Source organism: Cibotium barometz, chromosome 37 (assembly GCF_041138505.1).
Source record: "Cibotium barometz isolate CiBa-2024 chromosome 37, ASM4113850v1, whole genome shotgun sequence".
In the NCBI taxonomy this organism is placed as follows: domain Eukaryota; kingdom Viridiplantae; phylum Streptophyta; class Polypodiopsida; order Cyatheales; family Cibotiaceae; genus Cibotium; species Cibotium barometz.
In genome coordinates this window covers 3,348,737-3,361,089 of record NC_141082.1, presented here as the reverse complement: position 1 = coordinate 3,361,089, position 12,353 = coordinate 3,348,737, and the positions used below count along the sequence as shown (strand labels likewise).

General features: G+C 45.4%; 1 protein-coding gene across 3 annotated transcripts in view; it reads left to right on the top strand.

Moving 5' to 3' along the window:
* The first annotated feature begins 757 nt into the window (after positions 1 to 757).
* The window catches only part of LOC147616847 (uncharacterized), a 119,607-nt gene continuing 108,011 nt past the window's right edge, over positions 758 to 12,353 (top strand). For all 3 annotated transcript variants that reach the window (XM_086776487.1, XM_086776488.1, XM_086776486.1), the window contains exons 1-2: positions 758 to 1,063; positions 1,149 to 1,344. In XM_086776487.1, the coding sequence (XP_086632613.1) occupies positions 820 to 1,063; positions 1,149 to 1,344 (440 nt within the window). In that variant the 5' untranslated portion in view covers positions 758 to 819. The remainder of the gene's footprint in view (positions 1,064 to 1,148; positions 1,345 to 12,353) is intronic.

The window sequence follows — 12,353 nt, the reverse complement described above, 5'->3', positions numbered from 1 at the left end:
CCACTTAAATTGGGCGATCGGGTAAAGCCCTTGTGTATATATACAACTTTTAATAATGTGAGTAGGTAGAATTCAATCACTTTTTGTGTGCAAAGCTTTCATTTTCTCTTGTAGTCTTACCTTGTTGCTTGCTTGTGGTATGCATGCTTGTGTGATAGCTTGTAGTGTGATTAAGTGTGCATGCTTGTTAACTTGAGTGAGAGAGTGGTTGAGCTAAAGTCGAGAGGAGAGTGGTTTAAGCTTTCTAGCTTAATCATTGCCATGGGGAGGATTACCTTAGAGGATTGAGAGTAGAGGAAAGTCTTAAACAAGAGGGATTGACACACCTCTTGGACTCTTTTGCCTCTTCTAATGGGACTAATGGGACTTCCATGATCCAAGATAAGTGGTTTGTGACTATCCTCTGCAATTGGGCAGCAAGAAGGTTCTTTGACATGAACAATTGCCCTGTAGAGAAGGAGAGAGGTTGAACATGAGAAAGAGATTGAGAGAGGGAGACGAAGAGAGATGTAGGCATATACAAGTTTGTGATCGTTTTGCAACCTTGCACGAGACGGAGAAAGACATAGAAACCAGATTAATGAGAGAGGAAACACATAGATTTCATAGAGGTGTCTTCCTTCCAAAAATGGTAGATACACCTTGATTTTCTATTAAGAGAAAATGTGCTGAAGTCCTTTGGACATCAAAAAATGCTCACGAATATGCTATTTTATTCGAAAACACTAAGGAAGACTGGCACATGCTGAAGAATGCTACACACACAAAACATGGGGGTACAGAAAAGGTTAAGAAAATAAGACCTAGCCAAGTTTGAACATGGTGGCTGCGGAGGACCGAAAGCTTCCAAGAGCTTACATCAAGAAGAAGGAGAAGAAGAAGAAGGAGCAGCAGCAGAAGCAGTTGAACGCACCGAGTGCTATCATAGCAAACTCGAATGCTTGGGGGAGGAGTGGAGTGCAATGGGAAACTCCGAGTTACCAAGCGAGGTGGCTAACTGGGGTGTTCGATTCGGCCCTTGGATCCTCTCTCTCTCAGCTGGAGCACAGCCCTCTTCTTCCAGGTGAGTTTTCTGACGCTGCTTCTTCTCCTTCTCCTTCTTCTGTGACACGCTCTCTGCCTAAACTACTGTGGACGTTGTGTGGCAGAGGACAGTTTCGTGCAGTTACAGCAGGAAAGAGAGCGAGACTCCAAGAATCTATGTGCGCATGTCAAGAGGATGTTCGGGGAGCCGTGGGTGGACATCCTCTGCAGAGGAGAGGGCAGTGCGTCCAACAAGGAGAAAGGGAGCCCGGCTCTGCTAATTCTTTGTAGCTCAGCTGCTCGATGCGTCGAACTTCTTAAGTAAAGTTTGCTGTCTGCTACAATACACCACAAGAGCGCCCTTTTTTTATTTTTTTGGTTTGTTTTGGGTTTTAAAAAAATCTCATTACGGGATGGCTAATATACCTTTGGTAGGCTGCCCTGCTTGGGGAACGCCATGACTGTTTGTATAACGAATCCAGCTAGTTTTAAAAGACAAAGTGTTGCACAAGCTGTCAGAACAGTCACGCTCAGGCCGTTTTAAGGGTCTAGAGGTTTGCCATTCCAAACCTCACTTCATGCCACTTTTCTCCTAGATAGCTTTACTTTTTTGTCTATTTGCCAGCTGTTCTTTTTCATTCCATCACGTAAGTAGTCTACGTGCCATTGTACATGTTGGCTGCAGTTTTTGGGCTCACAATCTCCAGGAATTATGTAGAATTCAAGTCATGTCCCCAAGCAGCGTGCCACATAAAACCTACAAATGTTTGCTCAAATTGACTCGTGCTTCTGTGGTGGACATATTTGTACCATAAGTCATGGACTTGAGTTACCATATAGGTTAGAGATGTGCAGTGAGCCCTAGTCCAGGGACCAGTTGTCATCAGGGTAGGCAGGGGTAGGTTAGTAAATCAGTGTGAAGCCTCGCACAGTTTTGTAACTCACTTGGAGTTGAACTTTTTACAGTGTCCGGGAAGCTTGTTAGTCTAAGAGCTATGCGCTGACCATTAATGCAATTAAACACTGAAATTTGCCACAACCTTAAACATATGCCACTAAATCCCCAACACTGTAAAAGAGAGATGTGCACAACTGACACCGCATACTAGCATACAAGCTAGAATGGGCTGAACTCCCCCCCCCCTTCCCCCCAAATGCCCCCTTGGATAATTTTATTACCAAGTAGTATTTGAAACCTATGCAAGCTCCGAGGGCTTACCCATAACAAGGGTTCTTGCTGGATTATCCATGTACATAATAACCATAACAAATGTACAATAGGTTTGTCCATCTCATGCCCAAGAATCCATGAACATATAAAGTATGTATGTAGAAGCCAATATACCTCTCTATCTCTACCATAATAGAACCATATGGGTGGGTACAAGTGGTACAATCTTCACTGCAGCCGGTACAGCTGGTGTAGGCTGGTACGGCAGGTACATGGGCTGGTGCAGCCGGTACAATGACTAGTACAACAGGTATAGCGATTGGTTCAACAAGTAGAGGGGCTGGTGCGACCGGTACAGTAGGTACATGGGCTGGTGCAGCCGTTACAAGTACAAGGGCTGGTACAAGGGGTACATTGGCTTTTGTAGAGGGGAGTGACGTAGTGTAGACTCTCCATAGAGTGATGTAGACAAGAAGGTGAGCAGCCAACATGGTAGAAGAGAGCATGCAACACGAGAGAGCCTCTTGAATGGAGAGAGGGCTCCAATTTATAGATATGTGGCTCCCATGAGTAAAAATGGAAAGTGAAGGCTGTAATGACAAGTGGAGAGTTGATGTCTCACTTTGATGCACTTTTTTGCCACATGTCCCAATCTAAGAGATGGTTCTCCCCCATAAACTTCATCTCTAAAATTATCTCAGTTTGTAGACATTTTGTCAAAGTTGCTTCACCAAGTCCCCCCGTTTGCCTAGCTTACGGACGTAATGACACGAACGACAGAATTTCCTTTCAGGGTTGTCCAAAAATTAACCCTCGTAGATTTTAGGAGTGTGATTCTTTGTATTCCAGGATAATCCCCCATTCCCAAAGCTTGTACTTTCCAAATATTTAGACGTCTTGGAGTCCACTAGACCCCTTTCATACTGGGAAATGTTTAGGTTGGTGGGCAAGCAACATTTTTGAAGATACTCCATGATCAAACTCCATTGATTGTTCATCTCTGAAGCAAAAACGATCATCTTTCCAATAGCGAAAGGCTGCAACAACGACCAAAGAAAAATAAGCGATCAGTATACATGGTGAGTGTCACTGGTGTGCATCTGCTGCAGCGCCGGCCCATCTCCGCCATGTCGCTTGCTATGCTCCTATGTAACTGCCGTGTTTGAAGCTTCTGTCTTCTTCAAGCAGTCTCAACCTGCCTCCAAAGCACGACTTTACCTGCCAGTAGTACTTGCTCGCCACCATCAGTTTTCAACACCAATTTGGTGCTTCTTAGAATCAGGTAAAAAACATCTAATTGACGTTCTTGCACTCTTAAAAAATTAGGGCTTTCTTGAAATTACAACAATTAGCCCACAATTGAAGTCTGTGCAACAATATAATTTTTGGGTTTTTCAAAGTTAGGGTGAAAATTGCCTAATTGAAGCCTCCACAAATTCTGAAATTTGGGACTTTTCCAAATAGAAGCCTCCTTCGATACATTGAAGACGTTTCGGGTCCTTTGTCCTAGCCACCGGGCCTAAAATGACTGGCCAAGCATTAATTGCTTGGTGACGCTGTGAGGTGAAAAAAAGAAAAAAGAACCTGTGTCTCTATAGCCCTTCACCTCCCAAACTTGGAAAAACAACACGAACGGGGGCACCACCAGCCACCGGGTGGAACACTTTCTCACGGTTCACCACCCACCCATGCCATAAAGACAGCTCAAAACCACGATAGACAGTTGATCATCCAGCAAAAACATACACAATACCATCCACACTGTAACAAACTCAGCAATTACACCAAAAACCAGGACTCTGGCCAGGATTTACTGCCAAGGGAATTCCACCACGGCCACACCACCTCGGGAATTACAACCTTGCGTCTGACGACCAAGCCTCTGTCTCCCGGTCTCTGCACTCTCCAGAGGGCGCCCCACCAGCAACCCTTCTTCACTTCCTCTGTCTGTTGCTACCTGCCAAGTGTCGTAGGCAAGCCCCACCGTCTCCAGCCCACACATCAGCACCTCTACTGCAGCCAACACACACAAAAAACCAAGGCTCTCTCTCTGGTCAGCATCCACTCTCTGCCTGCAGTCGTCGCCCACACAAAAACCAGCCACTCTCTCTTCAGAGGGCGCCCCACCAGCTAACCCTCAACTCAGCAGCTCTCACTCTCTGTGTGTCGTGACCAGCAGCTTCGCCAACCACCGAGCCTCTGCACAATCTTTTCAGCTTCTCTCTTACACGGCAGCAACCCCTTGTATCTGGCCCATCGACCACTCCAGCTGCCTCTAGTACCAGCCTCTGCAGTCCAGTATTCAGCCACAAGGCGGCAACTTCCACTACAAGTCACCCGACTCCACGCTTCAAAGCGGCCACCTCACTGTTCCCAACTTTCGAGATGGTCAAGCTGGCAGCGCACCAAGTCTCCATGTGGCTATTTTACAAGCTGGCCACTTAGTATATATATTATTTATTTTTTTAAAGCCTCAAAGCCTCAAGGATGGCCACATTCATCCTCTCATTACCTTGCTTTCCTTATGCTTTGGGTCATCACGCCGCGCCCACGACCTTCCAAAACAATGCTAGAGCTGTCCACAAGCTTGTAATCATCAGCATCATAATTACCAAACACGACCATTCCAGTCTGTGCCCTGCATCTAGCAACCACCCGCACACCATACTGTTGCAATAAAAAACTTCCAAATCTCAAGCACCTGCTCCCAAAAAAAACGACACGCATACCAGCTCATTGCAAAACCACCCGCTCTATACATTTGCCAGGGCATTCAGGGCAAAGTTTATTCGTAAACCACGCACACCATATGTACACAGACCCAAAACACCTTTCAGATTTTAGCCTGACATACTTTGCCCAACCCCTAGCGCCGAATCATTTATGATCAGCAGTAAAAAGCATATGACCACGTTTCCCTCCGTCAATCCTTTGAGCATCATACAATGTAACCAACACATCTCTATTCCAGGTGATCAAAGAAACACTGTCATCTTCCACAGGCATAGTTTGCCATCCCACTTCCCACATCACAACATAAGAACTTCTGGAAACAAAGCTCCTGACATAAATACCATCCTGCCTCATCTCAATCCCAAAATCATTGATGTGATCAACACCAATATCGGAGAACCAGTGAAGCAACTCTTGCTGAGAGTAAAAACTGATGAAAAGCTTCATCAAGAAAAACCTGCTGTGCACATCCACTTTTTTGTCCATCAGCATAAGAAGCATCATCATCAAAGCCAACCACTACAGGCAAAACAAACTCCCCTTCAAAAGGCACCATTGCCAAAGCATCCACCTCAGTTCCTGTATGCTCATCTTCATCAAGGTCAATAAGAAATTCATCTATTATAGCATCCATAGTCTCATCCATAGCATCAGCATCATTCATAGTCTTCTGGTGTTGCTCCTCCTTTATAGCATCAATTCTACTTGTAGCTTTCTTAACATTAAGGCACATCTGATCATCCAACTCCAACTCTGGTTCATCATCCTGCAGACTTTCTATATCCCACTCATTCCACACAGGTTCACTATCCAAAGACTCAAAAGCATAATCTTTCACATCACATGCATACCTTTGCTCATGATTCACTTGTACCTCCTCGCATTCTTCTTGTATGGCCTCTTCTTGTTGAGCAACCTCATCACCAAGCACTTCCTCATCAATAACCAGGGCATCCATGTCTGCATCCTCCTCACTGGATGAAGTGTCTTCTGTTCCCTCACTAGTAGTGGTGCTACTGGTTGTATCATCAACACTCAAATCAGCTTCACTCTCCTCTTCGTCATGAACAGGCTTCTAATTATCCATATTAAACTGCTTTTTATCCCCTCTCCTGTCATACAGAGTAATGACCCCTTTCCTCCAATCTTGAACAGCCTTCACCGCTCTCAGCCATGGTCTTCCCAAAATGATGGGGAATGCACCCATTCCTGCTGGCATGACATGACAATCCACAAGCACCTTTACATCAAAAGCCTGCAGTTCTAACTCTTTAATCATACCTAAGCATTTGACCTTTTGATAATTGGCCAACCGAATATGGAAACCAGACGCTTCAATAAAATTAAGACCAAGCCTCTCCACAGCTGCTAGTTTGATTACACAAATTTGTGCACCACCATCTATGTATGCTTCTCCCAGATTCTTCCCTTTGTACCAAACATTCACCACAGGACATATATCAGGCAACTCCTGAACAGATAGAACAGTCACTATCCCTTTGGCAGGCTCCTTCTCTCTCGGATTCACAAGTGTTTTCCACTGACGTTTCAATTTGGGAGCTAACTCTATCAATTGCCCAAAAGTAATATTAGCTTTCCTTCCAGCCATGTTCTCCTGTAGATTGTAGCTATCCTGCCCAACCCCCAGTGGAAAATCAGTCACCTGAAACTTCCTACGAGACTTCCTCTTCTGCTTGACCTTTGCATCCCCTCCTTCCTTCACTTTACCTTTCTTCTTGCTGGGCCCTGGAGCATCCCTGCTTTCCCTTTCCTGTGGCATCCGTTTCTCCAAAGGCATTACATCAGCTTTTGTCTCCTTCGTCTTCTCAAGGGTGACCACATCTATCACCTTAGTTTTACCCTTCTCCTCATTTGTCAACCCACTGGTCCCTGCTTCACCTTTAATTTCAATTCCATAATCATGTGCCCTATTGGGAATCTGAGAGGATAAGGGATACATATCACCCCCCATTCGCTGAGGCTTATCACAGTCTGTACTTAGATGATCCAATTCACCACAATTCCAACATGTAGGAATGAACCGTCTACCCCTGCCAAAACCACGGCCACTTCCATAGCTTGTCTGACCTTCAACTCCTTCTTGGTTATATCCTCTGCCTCGGCTACGTCAACCACCTGTGTTTCCCATCATTTGCAAACTCAGATTCTTCATACAATCCACCATTTGCCTCATGTCCTGTTTAAGCCCTTCATCAGAAGCTGTAACAGCTGTGGGTGCTACCTTTGTCCCGTGTGGTATGGCATTATTCACCCGAACTTCTGTCGGTTGCACTCTTTCTAGCACGGTTCTCATCGGTACCGCTTTTACCCTTCTCATTTCAGGCCTCACTGCCACACTGGAACCATCTCCAGCTGGTTCATCCGTTGCAATTTCCAATCCTTTGATTTAGCAATCTCCACCGCATCTTCATAAGACCTGAGCTTCTTTAACTCCACCTTCCAGCGAATGCCTCCCTTCAATCCTGCAATAAAACGATCCTTCTTCATCATGTCCGGAGGTACCTGATCCTCTCTCAAAGCCCTGCACAAAGTCTCCCACAGCAAAGAGAATTTCTTCACATAATCATCAATTGGCTCCAATTCGCCTTGTGTCAATCCCTGCACTTCATGCCAAACTTTATCTGGATCCTCAACCTTCTTGAACCTGTTCAAAAGTGCAGTCCTCAATCCATCCTCGGTCATTGGAATGCGTGGCTCAGCATCCTTTAACGACTCTTCAAAAGTTTTGGACCAAATCCTTGCATCCCCCTTCAAGCAGATATTTAGCAACCGCAATACCTGTGCTGGCTCATTGATGTGATTGCTTATGCATGCAACCTCCATCCTTTCCAGAAAATCTGCCACATCTTCATTAGGACCACCAAAAAACTCCGGAAACGACATCATTTTAATCCCCAAGCTTCACTTCAAATCCCAAGAAAAAACCTGGAAACACCTTCCTTCAATCTCTCACTCTGGGGCATACACCCTCGTAAGAGAAATCCTTGAGCTATCCTCAGTGGGGGCACTAGAAGAATGTGAGGTGAAAAAAAGAAAAAAGAACCTCTGCCTCTATAGCCCTTCACCTCCCAAACTTGGAAAAACAACACGAACGGGGGCACCACCAGCCACCGGCTGGAACACTTTCTCACGGTTCACCACCCACCCACGCCATAAAGACAGCTCAAAACCACGATAGACAGTTGATCATCCAGCAAAAACATACACAACACCATCCACACTGTAACAAACTCAGCAATTACACCAAAAACCAGGACTCTGGCCAGGATTTACTGCCAAGGGAATTCCACCACGGCCACACCACCTCGGGAATTACAACCTTGCGTCTGACGACCAAGCCTCTGTCTCCCGGTCTCTGCACTCTCCAGAGGGCGCCCCACCAGCAACCCTTCTTCACTTCCTCTGTAGCCCGGCTACTCTCTGTCTGCTGCTGCCTGCCAAGTGTCGTAGGCGAGCCCCACTGTCTCCAGCCCACACATCAGCACCTCTACTGCAGCCAACACACACAAAAAACCAAGGCTCTCTCTCTGGTCAGCATCCACTCTCTGCTTGCAGTCGTCGCCCACACAAAAACCAACCACTCTCTCTTCAGAGGGCGCCCCACCAGCTAGCCCTCAACTCAGCAGCTCTCACTCTCTGTGTGTCGTGACCAGCAGCTTCGCCAACCACCGAGCCTCTGCACAATCTTTTGAGCTTCTCTCTCACACGGCAACAACCCCTTGTATCTTGCCCATCGACCACTCCAGCTGCCTCTAGTACCAGCCTCTGCAGTCCAGTATTCAGCCACAAGGCGGCAACTTCCACTACAAGTCACCCGACTCCACGCTTCAAAGCGGCCAGCTCACTGTTCCCAACTTTCGAGATGGTCAAGCTGGCAGCGCACCAAGTCTCCATGTGGCTATTTTACAAGCTGGCCACTTAGTATATATATTATTTATTTTTTTAAAGCCTCAAAGCCTCAAGGATGGCCACATTCATCTTCTCATTACCTTGCTTTCCTTATGCTTCGGGTCATCACGCTGCGCCCACGACCTTACAAAACAATGCTAGAGCTGCCCACAAGCTCGTAATCATCAGCATCATAATTACCAAACACGACCATTCCAGTCGGTGCCCTGCATTTAGCAACCACCCGCACACCATACTGTTGCAATAAAAAACTTCCAAATCTCAAGCACCTGCTCCCAAAAAAAACGACACGCATACCAGCTCACTGCAAAACCACCCGCTCTATACATTTGCCCGGGCATTCAGGGCAAAGTTTATTCGTAAACCACGCACACCATATGTACACAGACCCAAAACACCTTTCAGATTTTAGACTGACAACGCCGTCATAAATGACATCTTCATTGACACTTCATGTCACGATTGTGACGTGTTTATGTATCAGATTCTCTCTTCATTGCTGATTACTATTGCAGATACAAAGAGTTACCAGCCAAAGGGAACCCCTACCCTCGACTGGTTACGACTCTTCGTCAAAGGATGTACCTCTTCATCGAATAGCCACATCTCTTCGACGAATGGTTGTATCCCTTAGTGAATGGTTGTGCCTCTACATCGACAGGACACATCCCTTAGCCTAAAAGTTGTACCCTTTCGTCTAAGGTCATGTCCTTTCATCAAAGGACATGCCTCTTCAAATGTGTCTCTTCATCTCCTATATAAGAGACCTATTGTACTCAGTTTAATAACAACAAGTCAATTCAATCTTGTCTCAAGTGTTCTCCTGAAGGTTCTTGTTCTAAGTTAATTACTTAAGTAGTAATTAGTACACAATATGGAGGATTAACAACATAATCCTCACAGTGGTATCAGAGCAAAATTTTTTCCCGGGCCTACGGTTGTGAGCCTCTCACCCTCTCCGCTCTACTCCCCTACCCGGCGTTGTATGGAAGCAGAAGAAAGATGGAACCTACTCTTACGAGTATGAGGTAACCCTAAAATCAGTCGAAACCCTAACCCTAACATCAGCCCGTCCAAACCCTAAAATTGGGTGTAGCAAGTGTTGAATGGAAGAGCAGGAGAGAATGCCCCATTTAATTCTACCCAATTTTGCCAATTTTGCTTGATTAAGCATTTTTCCAATTTTCTATCCAAAAAAAAAAAAACGATGGGAAGCAGAGAATCAGAGAAGCAGCAACTCACATCAAAGTGCTTGTAGTATGCTGTGCTCTACTGGAGGCCCTCATCGCATCTTTTCGGGCTGCATTCTCTCCACGCAGGGTCGCCACCTTTCGTCTTCACGTTTTCTTTTAAAAACGTGACGTTTCATATAAAAAAAAAAAAAAACGACACCAAAAGCCTTATAACTTAAGGCTTACATTAAGCCTTTTAATATACGTGGCTTCCACCAGCCACGTAAAGCAGCCACCCAACGGCAACTAGCGCTAGCGCACGCAAGGAAACCCGCCAGCGCAAGGAAGCCCAACGCCGCCGACCAGCACATACAAAAAGAAGAAGAAAAAAAGAATGGGAGAACCCGACGTGAAGCCACGGCCAGCGATTATTAAAAAAAAAAAAACAAAGGAGTACCCCACGGCCAGCGATCAGCCCAATCTTAAAAAAAAAAAAAAACCAACGGGCGTACGCTAATGTGAACCGGCACCCCCAACCCCCCGGATGCAGCCCTCTTCATGTATGCCCCTCTTGTCTTGGCAATGACTTTCTTGGCATGTAAGGCTTCCACCAAACCCTGCAGTGCAGAATTTTGTTGCTGACCAGAAATTACAACAAGCATAAAGTGTTGAAAGTGGCCTCAAATCCTCATTTTCTTCACCGATTTTCCTTCTCGGGCATGAAATGAAGGCATTTCAACTACTCTTGAAGCCTTCTCTGGCTACTTTTTCGTCACACTTGATCCATGGTGAGCCAAAGCCTCCTCAAGCTCCCGACAAGCAACTTCTCGGCGTACAACACCCACAACAGGTTTCTTGTCCTCAGCACAGTTCTGTGGAGACCACCAGACATGAAATAACTTCGTTCGAGCCTCTGCATGCTCGTCGCAAACATTCTCAACATTACAACAGTTATGAGAAAGATCCATCTTTGAATCACTATCAGCAGAAGCCAAAGCAGCAATATGAAGCTTTCAGAAGATCTCCCCTTGAAGAGTCATCAATCTCTTCGAAGTGGGCTCACATAGTGGCACATATTTGCGACCCTAGTCGAGTACTCGGTCGTGAATGCCGCAACGCTGGACAAGTTCCCCCTTGCGAGCCATGCCATGCTCCTCCTACTCTGGAAGCCTTGATACCCGCTGATAAAGCTGACGATTCAAGAGGTTCTGGTTCATGTGTGGCATCCCAAATGCACACAACTTCTTTGGCTGTGGTCCAGGCAAAAACAAAAGCCTTGTCACCGCTCCTGCAGAATGAAGTCTTTGTCTCTTACACAATAACCGATGCAATTGCAATGGTGAATGAAGATTCTTCAAGTCTAAAGGCTCCAGTTCTTACCTTGAATGGTACAAAGAATAATTCTCATACAGCCTCTTGCAGTATGACTTCAGTCACTGCCTCTTTGGTCAATACTTGTCCTAGTCTCGATGCACTATCTTTGCAGATGAAAGAGCCTTTAAACAATACCTCTTCTTCATCTACGACAACCCTTGAAGACATCCGTGTTACAGACAAGCCAATGGAATCCCTTTCAGATTTCCAAATGATGGTCACTAACCAAATGCAAAGTTTGGTGACACAATCCTTCATATTGGAGATTCAAGACAGTTTGCTTATGGTTTCTCTAAAGGCAGATGAAGATTCAATCTTTTCTTGGACAAAGCTCGAAGTTACCAATGATGTTAACAAAAGAGTTCCAGATATGATTCTCATGCTTTCAGTAAAGATGAGACAAGTTGCAGATGCAGTTAATATTCAGTTTGGTAATCATTTCCCTTCTTCCAGAGTCTCAACAACTACCCCTGGATTTTATTTTAAATGGGAGGGAATGTCACGATTGTGACGTGTTTATGTATCAGATTCTCTCTTCATTGCTGATTACTATTGCAGATACAAAGAGTTACCAGCCAAAGGGAACCCCTACCCTCGACTGGTTACGACTCTTCGTCAAAGGATGTACCTCTTCATCGAATAGCCACATCTCTTCGACGAATGGTTGTATCCCTTAGTGAATGGTTGTGCCTCTACATCGACTGGACACATCCCTTAGCCTAAAAGTTGTACCCTTTCGTCTAAGGTCATGTCCTTTCATCAAAGGACATGCCTCTTCAAATGTTGTTGGGGTAAAGGCGTTATGCCCACCCTTATAGTGTGTACAAGCCCATAAGTTATAGTACATAGTACACTTAGTACTTTTAATGTACTAAGTGCACTATGTGTACTAGTGCAATATACATGTGTGATAGGGGAGTCACACACTCATGCTTCTAATGCTGGTGCTT